The following is a 25,416-nucleotide window of genomic DNA, read 5'->3' on the forward strand; positions in this document are numbered from 1 at the left end:
CCTTCTGACTGAAGCTACGGAGACAGGACCAAGATCTATACCCTTGTTATTGCACATGAGACCCAGGCCAGACCCCGTGGACTGATTTCCTGTGTAGACAGGAAGGCATTCCCCCTGTATTATGGAGGCTTGGGGTCTACTGCCAGCCAGAAACCCTTTCTTCTTCACAAGATGAAATAAATTTGTGAGGAAACCATGTTCATTGCTAAGAAACCTGGGCAGTAAGATACTGACCAGAGATAGCTTTGCTTCCCATTAAACATTTCTCAGGTAGCTACTCAGGCAATGCAGCTTTAGGCTTCTATTTTATTTTATTTTTTGCAAGAAAGCCCTTATTTCCTCAGTAGGAAGGAAAGGACAAGTTATGAAGATTGGTTTTTATAGAAAATAAAAAGTAATTAAACAAAGTAATAAAAGTCACTACAGAGTTTACTGCAGGACATACAATCCAACAGCCTCTAGTACTTGGAAGGATATGATGACATCAGGGTATGCTTTATTGTTTCTACCTAAGCACTAAGAAGCATATGAAAAAAGACACGACCCCCGCTGTTAATTCAGAATCTTGCAAAGATTCATACTGCTGTCTCTCATTACAGACATGTCACTCATGCAAAGACCTTTATAAAACAAAGACTTTCTCTTTTTTTTTTTATCATTTAACTGAAGAACTTCAAAATTATTGCCAACATGAGATAGCTATTTAAAAGATTGTTTTATACACCCTTTGATAAGTATGAATATAATAAAACATAGATCCTTCAAAACCTGCTAGGCACTGCCTACGCAGAGTGCCAGGCTTTCAGCTTGTGCTAATCAGTAAATGCAGTCTCACAGGTTTGGGCTATCGGGGACTCGAGTTTCAGATTCTATTAAGAGCACAATTTAAGGCTTTGTTGCTAATTGTTTCAGAAGAAACAATCACTCCTCAGTTCAGGATTAAAAACTAGTATTTGTGTTTAAAAGGACACTTCAAATGTTCATGCTAATAGCAGGTGAATGTGGCTACCTTCAGAAGCCAGTGAATGGCAGTTCACTTACTGAGTACTGTAGCAGATCTTTTGTTTGTTTCTGTGATGTTTTGAATGTGCACTGAATGCTTATATTTTTCTGTCACTTCCACTTCCCAAACCTCCTGATACTGTTTATCAACATAGAAGGGACTTTTCCCACTGTTTTGCCAACATGAATCTGGCTGTATGACAAATACGTAAGACTTTAAAGTAGTAGATGTCTCTGCTGCTTACCCATGAATACAATGATACCATCTTGTTATGATCATAAAGCTCCACAAACAAAACATTCTCCAGTTTTTATTTACAATTCATCACTGTCAGCCTACGCTAATCCCACTGCAATATAGTTATTTGCTTATTTACTGTATATACCATTTATGAATTGCAGTGGTCTGCAAGTTACATGTCTAGCCACTTATGCTGGATAGTGCTAGCTTACACTAATTTAACTACTCACATTCATTTTTGTGCTACAGGTAAAACAATTGCCTATTTGTTGCACAGAGATGTGGAAGCAAGCAACAAGCAAGGCAGCAGATTAAATAACTCCAGGTGGAGGGTTTCCAGCCTGCCTGGTGCAAGGCTGTGCCTGGCAGCGTCTCCCTGCGCCCAGTGGCAAGCGGAGCAAGAGCGAAGGTGCGTAGCGGGCCCATGGGGTGCTGCACAGGATGGCCACTGTCACACCTGGTGGCACCTGGGACCAGTGTCATGGAGGTGAGCTGGTGTCCACCAGAAGTGTGTGGGGGTTTGGTTTGTTTTCCTTTGAAGGCTGATTTTTCTGGAAGTGCAGCAACTGAAGCTGGAAGCAGTAACTCTATTGTGAGAGCACTGCTCTGCCCGTAACAAAGGCTCTGTTGTGTTGACAGGCAGCACAGTGCCCAAAGCTCAGGATGTTTTCAGCCTATTTACTTTTATTTGGATTTGAGTAAATCTGGCATGGCTGCTGGAGAATAATAGCATATATTAAGGCCCATTTTAATCAAATGGATCCTTGATACAAAAATGTACTGTGATTTCTTTCTACTGGCAGTTTGCATGGCAAAGGCAATTAACTACAACTCTGAACTGCCGGTATGACCTTAAACAAAATTAGTCATCTCAGATTCTGTCCTGGCAAATTGCTCAGCAGAGTATACATGGAAAAGGAAAGTCAGAAAACCTGTTACAACATCTTGACGCTCAAACTAGCACAGCTCCAGCCAGAGTACAAATGAGAGGGACTTTTGGGTTGCTCTGTCTTAGGGCATTGGAAGCCACTGCAAGAGTTTTACCCCTCCTCTCTGCAGGAGGAGAAGCCTCGTTCAGTCACTGAAAAGAGATTCCAGTTGTGACGAGGAAAACGGGGAAGGAGAAGTTGGGTCTATGTCTTTTTGGCCTAAATTTCTCTTCTCTTCTCTTCTCTTCTCTTCTCTTCTCTTCTCTTCTCTTCTCTTCTCTTCTCTTCTCTTCTCTTCTCTTCTCTTCTCTTCTCTTCTCTTCTCTTCTCTTCTCTTCTCTTCTCTCAAACGTAACTACGAGAAATTCTATTAGGATTAATTAGTTCATGCGTACAGAAAAGTTTGAGCTCCACAAGCCAAACCAAAAGTACCAAAAGTGCACAATCTTGTCATAAATAGATGTACTTTCATTTATTGTATAGGCTATATGTGATAGGAATGGTACACAGAATGTAATGTCTGCACTATGGAGGCTTTTAGAAGTGTGAAATAAGACAGAAAAACTCAGTATTGCAGTCATTTGTAGTTTTCCCTTTGTTGATTTTAGTTTTGCTCCTTTTAAAGATTAAAGATATATGTGTCAGTGACTTCCACTGAGTTTCCACTTGTGCTGGACATGGGTGCCGCGCATTAGATCACTTATCTGGTGTTCTGAAATACTATTTGTCCTACAGTCAGAGATTACAAAGATAAAGCCTGCGTAAATGGTGAGGAATAGTGAAAGCTTCTTTCTATTGTCTTACCTTCTGACCACAAGTATGCAATAAATAAGCATAAATGTAGAAGAGTGACCTAAAAGTTGTATCTGGCGCATTCTTAAACCATTAGTGCACACACTTAAAATATTGTTAAAATTCTCCTTTTTTAATAAAGTACAAAATAATTTATATGGTTCTCTACAGCAATTACTTTTGGTGGGGAGCTGATGAAGATACTTATCTCTGTTTATCTCTACAGGTTGTTAGGGAAGTTGTTTTGCACTTCCTCTTCTTTCACTGCTGCTGTTTTAAGTATTCTTCTAGGAAAGAAAGACCCGACAGAGAAGGTATGTTCTCGAGGCTGACAGGCCTTGGCTAATAGGCCTCCTCTGAAAATTTTTATGACAATTCTTTATCTTTAGCTCTTGCATGTCCACTGGGTTGTGTTGCTGAGAGAGGGACAGCTTTCTGAGTCAGCAGAGGCCAGGGATGAGGTCACGGGCGTGCTCCGATGGTGACGCTGAGGGCGATTCCTACAGCAGATGCTGACTGGCACCCACCAGGAAAGGGGGCAAACAGTGGCGGTCTTGCAAACTGTGTTTTGAGGGGAGAAGCCAAGCAGTTGCAGCCTATGTGAGACAGTTTTCACATTTGCAATGAGATATAGTAAATGATATTCAGTCGCTCTGCAAATAATGAGCAAAATTACTGTTAAGATCAAGTTTGCAGAAGACAATTTTTTTTTTACGAGCCATTATGTAGCCTAAAAATGATGTGTTCAGCAGGAGATTTAAGACTGACAGCAACTTGACCTAGGGCAGTTAGACTGAAAGCAAGACAAGTGTCCTGGCTGGCTTCCTTCACAGAATTTCTTTCCACATTTTTGCTTGTATTATTTTAGTCTTGGCATGACAGAGTTTCAGGATGCTTCTCCAGGAGCCTGGACAGACAATAGATCGTTAGCTGCAGTCTGGGGGAAACAAAATACGCCTTGCTGTTGTGATTACTGATGGCAGAGGGCCGCGGACGACCAGTTTTCACCTGTTTTCATCAATTCGACTTCCATTCACCACACACTCGCAAACACGAATCTCCTTAATCTTAACGGGGCTGCTAGCGCCAAAAAATCTGCCGTCAGTCAGACGTCAGCCTGTCTACACTGGACATTTACAATGGCCCCTCAGTTACTGACAGGAGGCCGGGGCGGCGGGAAGAGGGCCCCGGCGGGGCCGGGCCGGGCGGTGCCTGGCGGGGCCGAGGCCTGCGGGGCGCAGCGCTCGGCACCCCCTAGCGGGGCGGCGGCGGCGCATTGTCTCCCGCTGGGGTGGGGCTTCGTCTTGCCGTCTCTCGGCCGGGCCGGGTCCGGCGCAGCTGCCGCGGCGGCTCCGCGGGAGGGGCGGGCGGTACAGCGGCTCCGCGCCCCGCAGGCGGGGGGGACGCTGAGGCGCGGGCAGGGGGGCGGAGGCGGGCCCGGCAGTGCCCGGTGCTCGCTGTCTCCTTGCCGACGGGGGAGGGGTCGGAGCCGCCTCCGTCCCCGGGGGCTGCCGCCGGACCAGCGAGGCGGTACGAGGCGGCTGAGGGCAGCCGCCGCAGCCTGGCCGGAGCGGGTGGGTCCAGGCTCCGCCCCGCGTCCGCCCGCCCTGCCGCCGGCGTCCTCCCAGCCTGGGCACCCGGAGCGCCGCAGCCGGGTGAGTAGCCACGTCCGGAGGGGCTCTTTCCTCGCCCTGGCCCCGCGGAGGGGCGGCCCGGCGGCCCCGGGCGCAGCGCAGGCCCTGCGGCCTGGCCGCGCTTTGTTCCCCGGGCGGCGGCGTTGGAGCTGTGGGGCGCCCCGCTCCGCCGGGCGGCGGCGGGCTCCCGACCCTCCCGGGGGGCGGCGGTGGCCCGGCCTTGCGGCAGGGCAGCCCTCCCGCGCCCGGCCTCCCTGGCCGGCGCCGCATCCCCGCGGCAGGCGGGCCGGCTAACGGGGTACCTGGCGGCGGGCTGCGGAGCTCGCCGCCGCCTCCTCCCGTTTCCCTGCCCCTTTGTGGGTCCCGCCGGCTGTTCCCGGGCCGGGGGCACGGGAGGTCGGTGCGGCCCAGGGGAGCCCGCGCAACAGGTTTGGGTATTGTTCGTGCCGCCGCTACATACGTGGCCGCGGTGGCGGGGGGGCTCCCGGGTGGCCGCTGCCGCCTCGCCGGGGCCTGCCTTTGTGCGGGCGGCGGGCGCGGGAGGGCGGCGGCCCCCTCCCGCCGGGCCCCGCCGCGGCCGCCCCGCGGGTGCCACGGGAGGCTCGGGAAGGAGGGGAGGAGAGGGCTTCAGGCAAGGGAGAGCTCCCCCGAGGGAGGCGGGGGCGGGAGCCGGAGCCGCTCGGCTTCTCGTGGGGATTTTCCCGGTGCGTCGCCGCTGGTCAGTGCGGCGGCGGGCTGGTGGGACGAGTCACGGCCGTGTCACTGCCTCGGCGTCGGGCGCTCCTGGGCTTCTGGAAGCGCTGCTTGGTCGGGAAGCTGATTCACTGCTGAAGCAGTGGTTGCTCAGAGCCACGGTTGCCATTTCTTTGATTTTTGACAGGTCCATTGTCTAGCATTTTACCTTTCTCCCCATAACTGTAGTGTCCCTTGCTGCCCCTTTACAGAGCCAGGCGGTTGTAGGAACGAGATGCTCTAAAGCACCCTTTTTCTTAAAGAATTTGTACGAGTGTATGGAAGCAAAGAGTGGAGACGATTAGTGGAGAATGGTTCTTTGTTTTTTGAGGTTTTGTAATTTTTTTAATGAACAAATTGGGTAAGGCTTACATGGATGGGTATTAGTAGATGCTTTCGTCAGTTGTTCTTTCATCTTTCTTCATCCCAGAGGAAACATTGGTCCTCTGCATTTTTAGTATTGCAGTGTCTGCATTGTCCTAACGATTGGATGTTGACTTTGTTCACATGTTAAAATTCACTGTGATGAGGAAGTCCTGGGGTTTTTTCCTCCCTTTCCTCGTTCTGTGATATTGTCTGCTAAGATTCAGTATATAGTAAATAATGAATACTGTTATTACATTACAGGAACAGTGATGGTGATTAACTTCCATGCTAATAAGGGTTCTCATTTTTCTGAGTGTGAGGGTTTTATAGTCCTAGACCCATTTTTTATACCAAGCAGAAACTTAAGGAGAAAAGGGGGAAGGTGGACCACAGAATAGAACTGAAGCTTGGTCAGAGAGGCCTACTGCTTGCTGATGAGCTGCTGATTGTACTTTCCTCTGTCCAGGGGGAAAACAAACAAACAAACAAACAAAAAACCTCACCAAAAGTAGGAGCAATTACAGTGTTCTTTTTAGTGATGAATTTTAGAATTTTGCACAATTCTTTACATCATAGATTGCTGCTTGGAGAATCCTGTAAATTCACCTCAGCCAACTGTTTTTCCTAAAGTAGAATGCTAATAGATGATATTTTATTTGCAGTTTAGATGATCTGTAACATCAGTTTTCCTAGAAACAAGAGCGAAGAGAAGAAAATACATGTATTTTTAAATTTCTTACAAGAAACAGTGCCATGATGTCTCCTGGAGTTGTAAGCTATAGTTCTAAATTGGCTGTGGAATTACATTTCTCAGTGAAGCTTATGTAAATGGGAAATGTACATGGTTTTGTTATTTTCCAGCAGCAGAGTAGAAGAGTGGGGTCAAGTTCAGCTTGGTTTCAGTTGGCTGATGCTTGGGAGTGGTAGTAGGGAGGGGAACTGGAGGTACTTCTAGAAGAGACTAGATACATTGATGGTGAACTTGAATACAGTTCTACATAACTGTCAAGAGTCCTTAGGAGTAGAGTATGAAGAGGAACACCTCTATTCCCCAGTGACTATGGGTGTTGGGGAAATACAGAACACCTTCAATAGGTAGCTTCTGATAAAGTAGGCAAAGCCTACTCTAGGGTCTTGTAGGGATAAGAAATGATGTTGCAGGACTTCCACCATGTCTCTGTTCAAGCTATCTTGAGCACTTGCTACTGATATTCTTGTCCCTGATCTATGGGTCTGTGCTGTTGCCTTTCTCCATCTTTTTGAGGCTGCTAGTTTATTTGCCTGACTAGAAAACTTCCGGTAATGTAAGTTTTTGTTTGTTTGTTTGTTTGTTTTTAATTTAAAACTTGTTGTGAGAGAGATTACTGTAATGATTGCTGCATGTGAGTAACTGTAAAACCGATGAAATGTGTTTAGCATCTTGGCTTCGTCTGTAACACAGGATACACTAATTTTGAGTTTTTGGGTTTCCTTGGTGGGTGGAATTTGATCAGTTACAAGGTTTCACGCAAGTCTTAAAGCATGTGCTGAGGTTTTACGTTTGATGCTTATCTCCTAATTCTGCATCTTCTAATACAAATAGGGACTACTTAAATTTTTTAATTCAAGTTATAATTTGCCTTTTTTAATTTTATAGCAATGATTAACTTAGTTTGTAGGAATATCTTCTTCCTCTTTTCACAAAAAACACTAACACTGTTCTATTTTCAATTTTGCCTAAAACTCTGTGTAGATTACTTCTGACTGAAAGCTTACTACAAGGATTCTGGTTCTTGTTACTTTCCCACTGCTTCCGGTGCTGCCTCAGGAGCATTGCCTGCTAATTATAAACAATGTTGATGTCTACCATATGTTTTGGTAGAAAATACGGGATTCCTGCTGTCCCACTCAACTTGAATGCCTAGCTTACAAGTATTTGTGAATATATAATGGAAATGTTGGCTCCCCTATCATGTAACTTTGTAATAAACCCTTGTTTTCAGCCTCCAAGGAAATAAAGTTTTAGATTGAGTATTAACATCTAAAAATATGGTCAAATACTTTTTTCATTTAAATTTGCAGAATCTGGGATCCAGAGCTCAAACTTGTATCCCTAACAGACAGTGTTGCATTCCAGTACCAATGGTAAGTAAGATCAATCTCTTCCAAAAATAAGATGTTTAAAATTTTCACGAAATACATTTGGTTCTTAGGAAGATTTGACACTAATGAATACACTGCATAGAACAATATCTTTGCAGTTGGTTTTGCACAAACTTATTTAGGCTGTAACTCATTCTGCCTTTAACTTACCTACTTTACTTCGTTTTCATCTTGTGACTTTTAAAAATCTTTAAAAGGTGCTATAACATAACCAAAGCTTCTGATACTGAAGTTATGTTAAGTAGTTTGGCTTAGATACTATAAAATAGCGCAGCTTGTGTTAGTGTCTCACGTTGTGTTAGTTAGTGTCTCACACAGAGCAGTGTTTGCGAATGTATTGTAGGATGCTTAAGCTTAAGACTGGAGATAAGCGAATTCTAATTTAAAGAGGGAGCTGCGGTTGTGGGTGAGAGTAAAGAAAGAAGTTTTAAAAGCATTGAGGTAGATTGTTGCTGCTCCAGGGTTCATAAGCTTGTGCACAGAAGAGAAATGAGAGACTTGAGCACCTTGAGTGAGCAAACAGAAAAATGCACTGGCAAAGCTTTTTACTCTTTAGACTAAATAAGAGTGAGAGATTTTGAAGTGAGGATATCCTTACAGCAGACTCTAAACTCAACAAGGAAGCAAGTGAAAATCAATATGGAGTGTTGTTTTCCTGTTTCTAGGTAAGAAGATGAGCTGCTGCATTTTGGACAAGCTGAAGTTTGGAATGCTGGGACATAAAGAACCCATTAAGAAGGAAATTACAATAGTTAAGAGGAGATGAAGGTATGACTTAGGGCTTCACAGAATCAGTGACTCGAGGGAGATAGATGTAGTAGGCATGTGAGAATTCAGAGCCAAGCTAAACTCCTACGGTGTCAGCAGAGTTGAATTTGAGATGTGTTCTTGGAGAGATACATGAAGGATAAATGTTGACCAGACTAAGTAAGGCAAAAAAAAAAAAAAAAAAAAAAGTTGTTGGATTTGATGTTAACTTGATGTTTTGGTCACTAAATGATATATGCGTCTGAACTTGAGAAAATAAATGGCCCTTCTTGAGGGAAAGGGTCAGGATGGACACATAATATGTAGATGAAAGGTGCCATGGCTTATCTACTTTTAGGTGTTGGTAAAAGCTATGGTTTCTTTCTAATCAGTATACCCTCAATGCGGGTTGTCTGTTTTCTCTCTGCTAGCGTAATGTTTGCTAATTCTTTCATGTTACTATTTCCTAGGACCAAATTAGAATGTATCAGTGGAAAATGTATGAGTGGTACATCTATGCAAGATGCTCCAGGTAGCAGTTTGGAGATCTTGATTTTATGTTCTCTGAAGCATATGACCTTTTATTTATTTATGATAGTGGAATGCTACATGTTTTATTTTGAGGGGATGGGAGAGAGGGAGAGGTGCTGTGGTTACTGCAGGTGGTTGCTGTGGCTGATTTAATTTGTCGTTTGCAGCTGAAATGTTCAGAATTTTTAACATGAGCACAAAAACTGAAGACATCTGTGCAAGTTAAGGAAAGATTAATTTCTCACAGTAATTCAAGGGCAGCATAGATAATTATTTTTATTTGGTATAGCAATGAATTAATGTAATTCTGAAATATTTTAAAACTTAAAAATGTAAATGAACAAGGTATTTATATACCAGATCTGGCATATTTCAATCTCTTCTACTTTGATGTTTGGTTAAGACTAGCAAAGTTTTCAAATTACTTATTCCTTAGGAAGGAATTTTTATTGTTATCCTCATTGTGTCTACCTTGTGTGTTGTGCAGTGATGGGGGGAAGCCACTACCATAAATTTTTTTTTAAGAATACAGAGGAAATTGTTCAGGATGTTTCAAAGTCCACACAAAATCTTACTCTTGAGCTGGGAACTTTTTTGGTCAGGTATCAACCCCAAAGTTTTAGATACTTGTAAACAGTCTTTTTGTTAGCATCTCATTTGTTTTCTTGTTTTGGGTCAGTTTTCTCCACCTAAAAAGGATGACTGCTTTTGTGTCTGCTACGCTTATGTCTACACACCACATCCTACTTTTCCTCTCAAACAATCCCTTGCCCTTTCATACCCCCTGCCACTCTATATGGCTTTCGGTTTAGAAGAGCATTTCTTTTTGCTTCCATTCCGTTGTAGTGTCACTGTATTGGGCTGAGAAGTGATTCTGAGGTCCTGAGCCACACGCACTTGTAACCAATGCCAAGTATGTGTATTGTTATGAGGTTGTAGATTGTTTTCTTCTATAAATGTTATAAAAGGAACAAAAAGTTCTAATCTTGCACCCCAGAGGAAAGTTATTTTTCATTTGCTCCAGACTGCCAACAGTTGCACTCGTCAGTGCAGCTGTTTGTCTTTTGACTCGGCTGCTTATGGCCTGGAATTGTCCAATCTCTTTCCTCCCACTGTCTAAGTTAGTTAGTTTTATGAAGTACTGAAGGCATAAGAGCCCTCTGTGATCTTTCATCACAAACTGGTTTTGGACAGTTCGTTAAAGAACTGGTAATAAGGTACTCATTTCCCCCAACTCATTCTTGCAAGCTTTTGACTTGTTTGGGTTTTTTTTAGTAGAGGGAGCTAGAAGAGGAGTATGTAATGTTATTCTACTATTCATTGATTATTTTTCTTCCCCCAACCTGTAACTCAAAAATTATTTCTGTGGGAGAATTTACAACCTGTGTGATTTTTGTCTTATTTCCACATGATCTCTGACTAAGAAAAATTTTAAGAGCTGAACCTGAGATTTATTTTTTTTTATGGGTCTTAGGGAAGTGTGACGAGGAATAGAAAACGCCTCTGCTTTGCTTTGAACATAGTATTTCAATTGACCTATTGCCATGTAGAAAGTAGTGGAAGAAGCAACCTCCCAAATTGCATCATTTTTCGTATTCTGTGGTTACTTGATGTTGTGAAGTGAGTTGGGACTATACCAGATGACTCTAACTTCTGCTATTTTGGCTGCCTGTTGCAAGGGAGGGGTATGAGGTAAATCAGAGTCTTCTGTTTCCTGTGGTAACACCCTACAAGGGCAAGCTATAGGATTCTGCAGTAAGGTAAACATGGGGTGTCTCTCTGTAAATGCAACAGAAAAGGAAATGTGGAGATGCATCCAAAACCTGTGACTTATTTTCTGTATTATTCTAGATTAAAGAAGCCTGAAAATTGCTGTAATTTATCATATGCCGTATGTTTTTTGGCTTTGCCTGAGGCTGGAAAGGGTAGAAAACTCTAGCAAGCTATCATTTTTTATGTCAAGTATGGTAGCATCATTACTAATTTCTGCATGTGTTACTTTGGGTTGGAGCAAGACGGCTGTCTGTGGACATGGCCTTTGAATCCAAAGAAGTGCTATTCTTTGAGAGGGTGCTAATTGCTGCACAGTATCCTGTGCTTGCCCTTCTTGTATGAAAAGACTGAGGTGTTGGTATTGTTTCACAGCTGTACATGCAGATGTTTTTGTGCATTCTTAGTTATATTGGTTTTGTGCTTGATACTCTTCCTTCTTTTCTTTCCCTCTGACACTGCTCTAAGTCTGAAGAACAGCTCTACCATTCTGTGAAAGGAATAGTTGACTGAGATCAAAGTTAAAACTTCTGAGCACAATGTTTTTCTTCTCAGATGGCATAACCTCTCTTACTCACTTGTTCTCCATTTGCTGGTTCACTATTCATTATATTGCTCATCACTTCTTTTTACTACTCATCTTTCACTTCACTTCTCACAAAATGCTGAGGTGGGGTGGAAAGGATGGGAAACGTATATGGAAGATGGTTAAATAGAGGAAGTAGTTAACAGACAGCTCTTCTCAATTCTATTATTAGCTATAATGAGAAGACAAAGTGTACAAGGTAGGTCTTGAACTTCCAGGTGAAAATGGGGCAGAAGAAATGGAGTTTTTCCAAGCTTAAATTGGTACGGCTGTGACAATGTGCTTTTGGATCATGTGCTTTTGGATCCTGGTTAGCAAACTGGTGACCCGAGGTTTAACCAAAAGTGGAGCACATTTTCAATCTGTCCATTCATCTGCTGTCAGAAGTTGCTGAGTTAGAGTACTGACTGTACATGTGTAATGGAACTGGCATTGTATGGTTGCGTTTTGCTTTAAAATTAAACAAGCTTACATACTGATGGAAATCTACTAAGTATGTTTTTTATTTTCTTAATCCTTTACTCTGAATAAGTTATGGAAGATCAGGAATATTTTCTTTGTGTACAACTTGAAAATCAGGCAGAACATAAAACTTCAGTATGCCCTTTTTTATGGATAGTTTTTACAGATAGTCAAAAAGAAAATAATCATAAGTGAACAAAATAGTTGAAAAAGCAAAAACCTTGACTTGATATTCCCTAAATACGTGGAGTTACCTTTCCTCCTGAGGTCTTAAAGGGCTGTAACATTAAAAATTTATTAGTGCTGCTCATAATACGTTAAAGAGTAAAAACCAAACACTGCATTTGAGTACCTAAGCTGATGTTCATCTGTAAGGTTTAATTGTTATTTTGAAACTGTCCAGCTGAGTAACCCAGTTCCATGTGCTCTTTAATTGTAAGCATTCATTCGTTAATGCTGTCTTCAGCCTTTTTTTGGTTTTTGGGCAGGTTTGGTGTGCTTCTCACATTTCCCTGGGGTATCAGCCCTGGAGACACCTTCGTTTATGTTCTTTCTTTGTGCCACTTAGGATGTCATCTGTCCCACAGCTTTAATGTGGCTTTAAAGGAAGGTGAAATAATAATCTCTATAGATAATTGTGATATTCAGCTTTCTCTCTGTCTTTTGCACATGGATTTTATTTCTCTGTGGGACGGATGAACTTTTTTTAAGGTGATCCAGGGAAAGCGTGGGGTAATGCTTTGTGGGTTGAAGTTAGCATCTGAAAAAACTTGCATGCTGGCTTCAGAGAATAAAGCTGTTAATTGTGAAGGTCTGCAATTCAGAAGCTGATTTTAAAAGAAAAAAAATTTCACGGTATATGATTGAGGCTTCCCCCCCTCCCTTCAGAATGTGTATTGTTACTTGTGCTATTGTTTGTGCCTGGACTTGAAAGCTGCTACAGTTTTGAATGTAGCAGCCCATCTGCTTCCTGGTTATTTATAGGCAGATCTATGGAGTTCCTTCTAATCTCTCAAGTCTTCAAAAACATTAATGAATTAAACATCACAATACTGTTGTAAAAAGGGAATTAATATATAACATCTCCATTTTACAGATGGAGGGACTGAATGAAGACTAAAAGGGATAAATGACTTGCTGAAAGCCATATGTATATTTCATAGCAGAACAAGGAATAGAAACCAGATTTTTTTTCCCCTGACTTTTAGTCCTATATTTAACAGACCAGCTACGCTCTCTTGCTTGATACATGATGAGGGAATGGAGAAAGTACTCATTCTTTGAAACGTGCAGTAGATGCTCGTGAACAGACTACCTCATTTAAAGACCTTGCACAATGTACTGACAGTATTAAATGTTTCAGATCTAACGATTTTGGGTAAACGTGCTTATATTCTCATTAAGCCTGAATTTGTTTTGATTGTTAACGTTTTTGACCAGTGGTTCTCACTGGGTTGCTTAGAAAGAAAACACCTGTTAATTGCTGAGCAGCTTCTCTCTAACATCTTCAGGGTATCTTACTTCCAGTCATCTAGTCAATGTGAGTCTGTCAGCTTCTCCCTCTGCCCTTTCTTTTTAACAGACTTTTAAAACAGTTTTAAACAGTGTCTGGTCATTGGTTCTTGAGACTGAAGATGTGTAGCAGCAAATGCAGGCGATATTCTTCATTCATGAGAAATTATGCACTTTAATGCTGAATTACACAGTTTATATTGTGTGGGGGTTTTGTGGCTTTTGTTGTTTTTGTTTTTTTTTTTTTCTGGAAAGAATTTCTAGAATTTTAAACTGTGTTGTGTAAAGAAAAAAAAAACAACAAAGCAAAAAAAAAGGAAAAAAAAAAACAACCCCAAAACATAATTTACAGTCTTTCCAGAGCCTACATATGATAGGGGATACAGCCTACCAAGTCATGATTTGATTTCACATTGGAGTGCAGGCTGAAATAATATTTGCTTTTTTTTCCTGTTCTGTAATTTTTTTTTACTATTTGTTTACTGTCTCCCCTGCCTCCCATTGTCCCCCTAATGTATACATATTTCATTTAAGTTTATATTTAAGAGAATTTTCTCCACAAGTAGTATTAGTTTCCGCTTGGTGAGGGGGTTGGAAGAGTGTTTTCTATTTCACTGGAACACCTTTCAAGTATTTAGGTTTTAGATACAAATGTTACGTGAATTTAGTCTTGCCACTTTTCTGTGGAAACCTTCAAAAGAATGAATACATTGTTGGAGATTAACATTACTATATTGATTTAAAAACCTGAAAGCCCAGGTCATTCTAAGCAAGTTCAGTGAGGTTCTTCGATATAGTTCTTTTATTTAGCATGTTTCCTATATACACAAGTTTTACAATTTGACATATGGTATTTTAATTGGCAAAGTAGATTGCAGGTGGGCATGCGGCACTGTAGATTGTTTCTGAAATTCAGCAAACAGATTTAACCTCTTTAACTTGTTTCATATCTGTAAAATTTTAGCATATAAAAGTTATGTCTTTTGTTTTGGAAGTGATAAAATGCAGCTTCTTGAAGTATTTCAGTTTCCTCAAGTGAAATCTGTTCTCTTCAGTGCTCTTGTTTCTCTTCTGTAGTGTAATGAGTCCAAATGCCTTTTTTTTTTTTAATTGATGAATAGACACCAAATCTATTCCTTTCAGCTAAACAGTGGTACGGCATCATTCTTTCCTCATTCTAAATTGAGAGCTTGATGGCCAGTTTAAGAGCCTGTTGTTTTGTCTTCCTCTGACCAAGTTAAAAAGACTTTACATTTTATTTGTGGGTCTAATATACTTATCTGCTTTTTAGCAGTGTACCTTTTTAAAACACCTTTGACAGCTCCCAGTGGAAAGTAGATGCCAGGTCTCTTGAAATTGTTTCACTTTCCAATGTTAAAAAAAGACATTTAGTGTAACTCATCCTGAGATTCTCTGAGTGTTAACAGATAGAGAGGGATGTTAAACCTTCGTTTTAAACCTGAAGATTTTTTTCCGGCATATTCTGATAGCCTGCTCTGGTGAGAGTTTTCTTCTAGATGGAGCACATCAAAGAGTGCTTTGTGAGCTGCTTCTCACAGAAGAGAGGTAATTGAAAACTTCAGGAGTTTCTGGAACAAAGGCTAGGTGTTTGAAATTATTGGCAATTGTTCTGACTCACCTCCCTCCACTCTGAGTGAACAGAATGCTTCCTTTGGTTCCAGGAAGTACTGAACAAAAGAACTATTTTGATCCATGGACAGTGCCACTGCTGTGGCAGAAAGCCAGGTAGTGCTTTCATATTAAATAAATTGGTCTTTTCACAACAGCAAAGAAACGTGCCCCCTAGAGTCAATAAGTTGATGCAAACTTTTGTTCATATGTGAAAGTATGAAGATAATGAAGTGTGTGCGTGTAGATTTGGGCTTTCTTCATGGATTATAATAGAGAGCCATTTGTAATAATTTCGAAATATAACTTGGGGAGGAGAAGGAAAAATCATTACCAGGTACGTGTTCCACATCTTAAGAAAAAGAATACTGCCAAAGTTAGGTAGCTTACACAGGGTGATCTGAGCGTGGTGTTTGAGGGACAAAAATGACTGCCGGAGTCATTTTTGAGTTTTGTGTTTTATGCAACAAATAACCTACATATTTTTCTCTGAAGCATACAGGAAGCTTTAATAGGATGCTTATTTGAGTAATTGCTTAAAGTGCAAGCTGTCTTGGGACTCAGTTTCCTGAAAGCACTGAAATTTGTTCATTTCCTTTTGTAATATGGGAAATGTGTGTTTTATGTAATTGACAAAAATAACACTTAAATATGAAGATTTTGGGATAAGGGGTGGGAATGAACATTGAACCATTACACATTGGAACGGGGAGGGGCAGTAAAAAGTTGTTGAAATGTTATTTCTGTTTCATAATAAAAATAATCATTCTGCTTTTTTTTTTGTTTGTAATGAAGCTCATTGTTTTAATAAGAAAAGGAATAACTATTCTATTCAGGCTCTCTATTTGGAGTTCTTTGGTTTTTTTTCTTCTTTCTCCTAGATCATTTGTAGTTTTGATTCAGTTAACTTCCCCCCCCCCCCCCCCCCGGACAAAAAAGTGTCCTGACATAAATGCAGCATAGCATATTTAAATAATTATTATATCCCTGGTAATATGAGACAGACTATGCAAAAGTGTAATTTTATTTACACTTGTTTTACATCTGAATGACTGAGCAAACAGATGATCTACCTGTAAATTAATTGTAGTTTTAATGGGGTTGGGAAATAGGACTTTTGTATAAATTATCTCAGTGTCCTTGGTTGAGATTCTGCTTTGGTTTTATTATATGATGAGAAAGAAATCTTTAAAAGATTTACATGGAAAAATGTGTATGATAATGTTTTTTCTTCAGTTTTTACAATACTTTGGATTCTAGTTACAGTGTTTTGTGCTTCCTTCAGAAGAGTACAAAAATGTTTTGCCCAGTGCTCATTCTAGTGAAATGTAATTGATTTCCCATGCTTGACAACTTTAACTTCTTGTGTTTCAGAGCTGTGAAAATTATCTGAAGTAGAATGGAAGCTTCAGTAATATTACCCATTCTGAAGAAAAAATTGGCTTTTCTTTCAGGTACAGTTTCTGTTTTCCTCGATTGGTTCCTCCCTGCATAATTTGGATGGGTTTTTACATTGGTTACTTGTACTTGCTGGAAGTATTTAACAGAAATATATTGTTGGTTAGTGCTTTGTCATATTTCAAAAGGATCTCTGAAACTTTTAATCTAGTAGCCAAGCTGTTGCTGTTGGCATTTAGCACTTGTTTTTGCTGTAGCCTGTAACTGAACCCACAAAGTTTATGTCATGAGGTTTCAGTCCATATATAAAAGAATGATGATTTAGCAGACATCCAAGAATAATCCTTTCTGTTTTTTTATGTGGTTTTAGAAATACAGAGTGAATATTTTCAGGATTTTCTTTAGAAAAAATTTCCTTCCTTTTTACCCCGTCTTTTCTCCAACATAGAAATGGATGGAAGCAGAATTAGCCATGCATTGCAACATCTTGATTATTGCTAAGTAGTTAATTCAGGCAAGGCTGGAATTATTGCTGTATTTATTAAAACTTCTTGAATCTTGGGTTGAAGGTAACTTTCTCTCCTCCCCATGACAGAGAAAAATGAAAGGGAATACTTAAAATGATGAATGACATTCTCCTGCTGATTTCACTGCTGTCATAGATACCTGTGTTAGTTCTTGGTGTTTGATTGTCTACTCTAGGGTAGGGAGATAACTTGCAGAACACTTCTCAACTTCACAAATTGACAAGTGTTGCCGTAAATAAATATTCTTCTGGTTTGGTTTTTTTTTAGCTAGTCTAGTTTAGCTTGCTCCAGTCACTTGAAGTGAAACCTGTTCCTTTTGTTAATAGAATTTATTCTGCTTTGAATTTGCCCACTGCCCCCAGCAATTGCAAATCAAACAATTCCTGTTTAAAAACAAACCAACCAACCCCCCAAAACTCAACTTACATTAAAGCCTAGGACAGTGGGCAATTTCTCCTGTAGTAATAGCAGATGCATAGTATGTTGGTTGTTCAACATTATACCGCAAGGGGAAGTTCTCATTAACTAGAGTGCGTTTTCAATTTGCTGTTAAAGGTGGCTGATCCATTTAGAAATATAGATGTTCTTAGTGGAAAGTAATTTATTGAGTGGCAGTTTAAATGCTAGGAACCTTTTTGAACCTACATATTTCTAAGTAGGTTTGACCTTTTTGGAATTGTGTAGTATTAATGGATGCTTTAATTTAATGAATGGTAAAGATTCATGCAATAGTTCTTTTAAGCATTTTTCAGTGTAAGTAAAGGAACCTGACAGAAAAATCAGTTCATCAGGTCTCTTTAAAGCAACTTTGTTCCATATATTTTCATAAATAAAAACATATTAATGATTAAAAACAGTTTTCCTAAAATATGATTTTTCTGATTTACTCCAGTGTTTATATGTTGAAGTCTCTTGTCATTTTTGAGTTAAATTGGTACAAATAATGTTGGCCCTGCCTTCTTTTTCTGGATGCAGAACAGAGTGGTATCTAATGAAGCAGTGTCTCCTCAGATTTGGAATCCGTGGCTGTGTAGCTTCCATGTTGGTAGGTCATTACAAATATTAGGGAAGAAGAGGCAAGCTACTGACTTGGCAAAAAACTTGAACAACCACTTTGGTGCAAAATGAATTAAAAAATTTCTTTTTTGTGATGGTTTTAGTTGCTTTCCTTAACTTAAATGTGTTTTCAGTTTATAATCATAGAATCTATAAACTACACCACTTCTGAGTTACAACACACATCAAGTTCGTTTCCCCTGATTTTATTTTTCAGGTTTAATCCTAAGCCTAAAGACTCAGATAGTCTGAGTGTAGTGCTTTTTTGTAAGACAAGGAGGTGTTGTTTGCCACACCTAAAATCACAATGTGATTGGGTTTATCTCACTAAACATTGTATTCTGAAGGTGGCGATAAATATTTATATGATCTTTAGTTTTTAGAAAGGAATTACAAATAATACAACCAAGATCAAAGAACAGCTTACGTTACTGTTTAATTAAATAATTCTTATTGTTTAGTGTGTTAGTATTGGGAAATGGTAGAATACAGCCATGATAGCCATCACTTCTTCACTGGTAACTTTAGGTAATATCCTTTTAAAGCCCCATTCAGGTTTTTTTTCTGTATTTACTTTAAAAATACAGTTTTGAGTTAAAATGATTCTTAGATGGATAAAAGTATACCAATTATCTTTTACATAAATGACCAGTCATCATTTTTCACCAAAGAAAAAAATCAGTGATAACTCCTGCCTTGTTCTCTCTTTGTGCCGTGGCAGGTTGACAGAATACTTACCTGATCTGTATATACTTCAGTGCAAGAAAGCTGCACAAAACGCACATTGCAAGCAGAATACAGATATTTCAGTCTTTTCTAGTAGTGTTTACAAGCTGGGGCAAAAACCTGTCGGTTGTTACACAAGATGACTTGTAATGAAACTGAATGATTTAGATAATTATTGCGGTCTTTATGTGAAATGTCAAGAGATTATAGTTTTTGGGTTTGGTTTGTGGTGGTTTAGTACGTTCAGCAGATAGTGTTTAAATTCAGGTATAAAAGCAAGAATTTCTCTGTGTCTAGTATCTTGTATGAGTGGGCTTCAAGTGCTAATTCTAAACTTTCATTAGTTAGACCCTGTTCAACACTGGAATCTTTCAAGTCTGTGTAAACAAAACATGAACTACTGTTAATAGTTAATTACTTTTGTGGGGGATGGTGTTTGTGTCTCTCATGAATCCAGAAGTAACTTTGAACAGAACAAGTCCCTTCCAGTTATGAATCATCTATGGTAAGACTAACTTGCTATAAACGCAAGAAGAAAACGTGTTTTTCTGCAAACCCTTCCTTCCCCAGCCATGTATATATTCATTAAAATGAACAGCTTTAATGCTCCACTCATGAGTTCATGGGTAGGGGAGGAGAGGGAGATAAAATTCTTACAAATAGATTATCCAACAGTCCTGGGCTGCTGCCATGGCTCATGGAGTTTTGCACCCTGAAGTTGGTTCAACGCAACCCTTCCACTGTTCCCTGTAGAAACACCTTCATAACCTCTTGTGTTCTTACTTTGCTTACTCAGTTTGATCACCAAATTCTGTCCAGTCCATGTTTTTAATTTTTATTAATACTTGTGACAGTGTTTTCTTGTTTCTCTGCTCCAGTAATTTTTCATAGTTCCTTCATTTTACAAGATGTAACCCATTTTTGAAATTGGCTGTTGCAAATTTCAGTTTCAATGAATTTATTTTCTGTATTCCTAAAAACTGCTACCCTCCCTTCTCTGAGGATTTCGTTATGAATAAGGAAAGACCAAATGATGCCTGAACACTTGAGGAAAGGCTTCTTTATTCATTTTAATGTTTTATTGAGAGATGGTAGCTAACGAGCTACCATTGAATCAGTGTCTTCTGAAGTATTATTTTACATCCACAATCCTACCATTTCCCTCTTATTTGTTGGATTTAATGTGCACTAAGTAGTATAGCAAATGGAGAGAAATTCTTTTTTCACTCCAAATGTACAGACGAGAACAAATGTCCAGTTTTTAAAGCATTGAGGTATTTTCCCTTCCTTTTTCTCCTGCTTCCTCACTCCAATTTTCAGGCTTTCTGGCATTCGGAAAGAGAGGTGGGTGGACAATCTGTACATAACTGTTGCTTTAAACTGTGACTCCCTCTTAGTTTCTGGAGAAAGGATCTATCAGTTTGTACTTTCTCATATAGCACCACTCTTTAATTCTTCTGTTTAGAAATATAGTTATTAAAATGCGCATTCCTGTTTTCCAGCAACAATTCTCCCCCAAGACAGAGAAAAGGGGGGGGGGGGGGGGACGCAACTATTGCAATGGACCACTTAAAGCAGTAGGTCCTTTATGAAGATGTGGAAAACACATGAGTATCAGTGGATCTTTAATACTTTTTGGGGAGCTTGCACAGCTTTGGAAACAAGGAAAAAACCTACTGCAATTAAGATGCCAGCATATGCTGTGTAAACAAACAGTGTTTTTTTCATTATCTTGCCTGCATCTCTAACGGATGGGGGGAATTCTTCTCAAATTATGTCAATGTACAGGTATGCATCTGCAAACATTACTGTGCTGTGCTTGTGTGCTTTGTCTTATTTCTGCACAGCTGTTACTATTCTGTAAAAAATTGCTCTTACTGATTAGATAGAACTTCAGTTCTAACAATATTAAGCAACTTTATGAAGCAAAAGCATGATTTAATGGCTTTAACCATGTGAATAGCACACTTAATTTGAGAATAAACTTGTTCTTTCTCAGGTTATGGGAACTTACTTTGCTTCTTTTTCACCTAAAATAAAGCTGAGATTATCATTATCTTTGTACAGTTTGTTTTAAGTATGGAGAAAATTGTTTAGTAACTGCTTCCTACATGTATTTAAATGGCTCAGTGGTATTTTTATTTAATAAAATAGCTTATATATTAAAACTTACTCTAAAAAATAATATTGAATAAAATGGAAAAGGCTTTCAGCTGCTCCAGATTGTGGAAAACTTACCCATCTCTACATGAAACCAGTTTTAAAGTATTAGTTTAAAAAAAACCCTCAGGGATTAAGAAAAACACCCCAAAACTTTAAGATGATTGAAGTTGTGATTTAATAAGTTATAAACTCAAGCACTATATTCTCATGGAGTATGTTTGGATTCATTAATTTTTTTCACTTCATGTGCAAATTCCCTTCGCCATTTCTCTTCTTGTACTTCCCCCCCTGTTCCCCTCACTGAAAAAAAACACCAAAATATTGATTGAGTTTTGAAATTAAGACGTCTTCTTTTTGCTGGCTATAGACATTAAAAGATTTAAGAGCAGGAAGAAAAAAATAGATAAGCTGTTTTGTTCAAAATGGTGAATAAATGAACTAGACGAGTTGATCCAAATTAAGTGGAAAGATGTGTCACAGCTACCTTTGCCCCTTTTACTTAATCCTCTGATGAGTTAACAGCCATTTAGGGGCAAATGTTTTGGTCCCAAGGCTGCCTGCCTTCAAAATATCCAAAGTGATGCCCCTGTACTTGACAATGTGGTGAGCAGAGAAGAGTCAGCTGCACACCTGATTGCCTTCACTCTACAGCATTTGCTGATTGACCCTTTCAGGGAGCTGTGTCAGTATTTATTTTTCAGGTGATCTTGTATTCAGTGGATTTGGCTTCAGTCCCAATTTAAGCTATGAGTAAGAACCTAGTCCCAATCCATTTTGGTTGCTGGTTTGTACCTGTGTGACTCAAAAGTCAATCTTTTAAAAGAAAGACCAGAGGAGAAAATTTTGGCTTTCTTTAAAGATCCATGTGTGTTTACTTCTTTTTTTTAAACTGTACCTTTCCAGAGACTTGAGAGTCTGTGTAGTGAAACACAACCCAAACCACGGTTGTAGAATATCTACTTAAATGCAGCACATCAGCATCACCTAACACTTGATCTTACTGAATCTCATAATGGACATATAAAAGCGAGGCCAGCTCTTCCAATATTTTGGTTCCTGATTGTTTGTGTAACTTTTACCAGAAAGGTTTGAAAACACATAGGAAGATTAAAGCAACTGGTTGGAGATATTTATCTTAACTGTGAGATGACTGTTATGCATTTGTAAATAGGTCTGGAAATCTTATGTGTTTGATGAATGAACTACCAATTTAGAGTATGTGCCATGGGCAGCCTTTGGGGTACAAGATCCTCCTTTGTGTAGCCGATGTTTCTAGGAGGTGGTGTGTTCCAGTGGGAGCTGCTGGGTACATGCTCACCTTGGCAGCTTACCAGGTTTCTGACAGGCTGGTAGTGTACAAGGTCTAGGAGATACATTTGTGTTGTTTATGTTGAAAGTACTAGATGAAAGACTGTGACAGCTACAGATGTGGTCTATGCTCTGAAGCCTTGGTGATGCCTTAAATATCAATGTGGTGAATGAGTCCTCGCAACTGAGGTGAAATGTCAGTTGTGATTTTTCACAGCAACTTTAAAGATTACTTTTATAATGTATTTTGAGACCATGTAACTACAAAGTATTTTACCTTAAAGTCATCACAATACCTTTCTAATGACTTTTCCCCCCCCCCGAAACAGGAGGGAAGGACAGAAGAAGTGGCCTCATTCTGACAATTCCATTATGCCTTGAACAGACAAGTATGGACGAGCTGAGTGTCACACTAGACTACCTTCTAAGTATCCCAAGGTGATTTCAAAGGCATTCTGTTCAGGGCTGCCTTCTTTTCCAGTGGTGGAAGGGATCTTTTTATTGTTTTTTTCTTTTTATTTGCCTTTCAATACCAAATGAATTTTACATAAATATTTTAAAATGTGATACTGGCTGACTGAATGCAAAACATACATCCTGATAAACTAAGGGTTATCTACTACGGTTTGCATATGTCCTTTTATTCTGTGTATCTGGCTTTGGGTTTTTTGCCTTGTGTATTTCCTCGCTCCTTTCTTGGGATATCTTTGGTAATTTCTTTTTAATGACAGTGCACTTAAATTGCTGTGTAAATTAATGAGCCATTCTAATGAAACTCCTAAGCTTACAAAGGTAGCGTTGCCCAAAATAAAAAAGCTTCATCCTCTTTCTTTCTTTGTTATGTGCCCAATCTTTGTAGCTTGTAGTGCTTAAGTTTGCACCGAGTCTAAAAATATATGAAGTCTTACTGAAGTTAGTGAGCAACTCAGATGTTTAAAGTTAAGATACTGCTTAAATGTGCTGAATGACGACTTGAGTATCCTGTCATCCAGACCTTGCTGTAAAATCATCGTTGATTAGGTTCTGCAGATGTAACCCTGCAAGCTTATAGTGACAGTTCTTGGTCCTAGCTTAGTTAACTGCCACTGATTTAAAAAGGAAAGAAGCACCTTAGATAAATGCTTGCTTTTGTATCCCTTTAAGTTCCTCTTCTGGAAACAGAGGAACAATGGCATAACTAAAGACTGTTTATTGTACTTTGCTTATTACAAATAAGTATAAGTGGATTTAAAACACAATTAAATGATCTGATTTTTTTTTTTGCAGTTGAGACTGTTTAAAAAAATTCTGATTGGGAAGAGAGAAGTAAAGAATAAATTCAGGTTGCTTACAAGTAAAACATCAATAGGTATATGAGTATATTTAAAAACATTTTAGTCATGGAAGCTTTACGGTTTTTCAAACAGCTTTTTGTCTTTTGTAAAGTGATGAAAATCCCAAATGGTCATCCGCACAAGTCATCTCATTGACTTAAAGACTTGGCAGTATTTGTGGAACAGATGCAGGCATTGTTGTTCTAGCAAGCATTAATTATTCTGCAGTCTCATCCTGATGTATGCTTTTACATATATTAGTGTAAAAATAACTGTCTGAAAATACAACCAAAGTACTCTTTGTACTTTGTACAAACTGGGAAATTGTTTGAAAGCGAAGTTCAGTGTTCCCATGTCTAATGCTCTGTTTGTCAGTCATGGAAAAAATGACCTCTCTTTTATGGTGGCAGTATGGAAAAACCATTGTCGTTTTTATTTGCATGTTGTTTTTTAGTGGGAAATGCAAATTTTTTGGCCTAAGCGCTTGCCTTTTTTTGTTCTGGAAATACTTGCTGAACAGTATTTGAAAAAAGGAGAGGTTTGGGGAGGGATGTTGTTCCAAACCCAGGTAGCTATCCAAGAAACATTAATGTTACTTTTTTCCCCCAAGTTCTATGTGTAAGGTAACCTAATATGTTTAACTTTTAATTCAGTTGCGCATGCCATATGTTGTAACTATAAGTGTTTGGAACTATGCATTCAAGTGTTGATGGATAGCTGTGTTCAAAATTTGAGAGGCATAACTTTACAGTGTCTTGGGTAAAACTTCTCTGGGACGTGTATGTGAGGAGTATGTGTCTGTAAAGCTTTCCTCAAACTTCAGACAGCCAATTCCTAGTGTTTAAGTCTACTGTTACGCCTTTCTTTGATGCTATTTGATGATTTTCTTGGATTCTGAAGACGCCTTCACAATCCAATAAAAATAAAAGTAGCCATGTTATGCTATTGTCTGTGCATACTGAAGTTTGCTTCCTTTGTTGTATTCTCTGTATTGTCGCTCGAATCACCAAGTGGTGGTTTTTTGTTTGTTGTTTTTTTTTTTTTTTAAACTTTCACACAAACATTTATGTTTGAGTGTTGGCTGAACTTTTCAGAAGTGGTATCTCACTTTTGAATTTGGTTGTTTGGGTGGTTTTTTTGTTTGTTTGTTTGTTTGGTTTTTTAATAGGTCTAGTAGTAGAGAAGAACAGATGCTGATACTGCTAGCTTCCAGTGAGCCTAAGGAAGCCATGTCTCAAGATGCTATAGTGACACTTTTCATCTTGTTCTTAAAAGCAGTGGTAGTGTGCTTTTTGAGTTCATTCTGATTAAACATTGAATACACAAAGCTTTGAGTGTTCAGAGTGCTTCCAGAAAATTCATGTGTGTGATCTTCGGGGTTCCTTAAAACCAAAAATATATATGGATTGGCAGCCAACTTTGTAATTCTTTTTTCTTAAACTAGTAAGGTGCCTTTTTTTCCCTTTTTTTAAAATTCTGAGGTAATTTTGTCTTCCACCCATACCTGATGAAGCTCAGCTTAAACATGAAATAATCAACAGTTGAATTTCTCGATGTGAAACATAATGCGTACTGTTACGTGCAGGTTGCTTTGTTCTTTGTAAGCTAAGGAGATCACAGAAATGGCGTTGTTTTGTAATTGCAGATTTGGGTGCGAAAGATTACATAACGCTTTTCTACATCATGTAAATGTCATGTTTTTTAGTTACTTCTAACTTTGCTGGACACAAAAATTTCAACCTGAAACATGATATCTAATGTGGTAACTAATGCTGAAATTATGGGCTCGCTTCCATGTCCTTTTCTGGCTGCTGCTGGGCTGGCTGTGAGAAGGTAACGCTTCCCAGCTG

General features: G+C 39.4%; 1 protein-coding gene across 3 annotated transcripts in view; it reads left to right on the forward strand.

The window, feature by feature from the left end:
• Positions 1-4,276: 4,276 nt before the first annotated feature.
• Positions 4,277-25,416, forward strand: part of SESTD1 (SEC14 and spectrin domain containing 1) — a 61,045-nt gene continuing 39,905 nt past the window's right edge. For 2 of the 3 annotated variants that reach the window (XM_087733368.1, XM_087733370.1), the window contains exons 1-5: positions 4,277-4,619; positions 7,758-7,820; positions 8,504-8,606; positions 16,450-16,529; positions 22,583-22,691. In XM_087733368.1, the coding sequence (XP_087589494.1) occupies positions 16,475-16,529; positions 22,583-22,691 (164 nt within the window). In that variant the 5' untranslated portion in view covers positions 4,277-4,619; positions 7,758-7,820; positions 8,504-8,606; positions 16,450-16,474. The remainder of the gene's footprint in view (positions 4,620-7,757; positions 7,821-8,503; positions 8,607-16,449; positions 16,530-22,582; positions 22,692-25,416) is intronic. The other variant, XM_087733369.1, reaches the window with a different exon arrangement.

This window comes from Nipponia nippon, unplaced genomic scaffold, assembly GCF_047370975.1.
Source record: "Nipponia nippon isolate SJK-2023a ecotype South Korea unplaced genomic scaffold, ASM4737097v1 scaffold_5, whole genome shotgun sequence".
Classification (NCBI taxonomy): Eukaryota; Metazoa; Chordata; class Aves; order Pelecaniformes; family Threskiornithidae; genus Nipponia; species Nipponia nippon.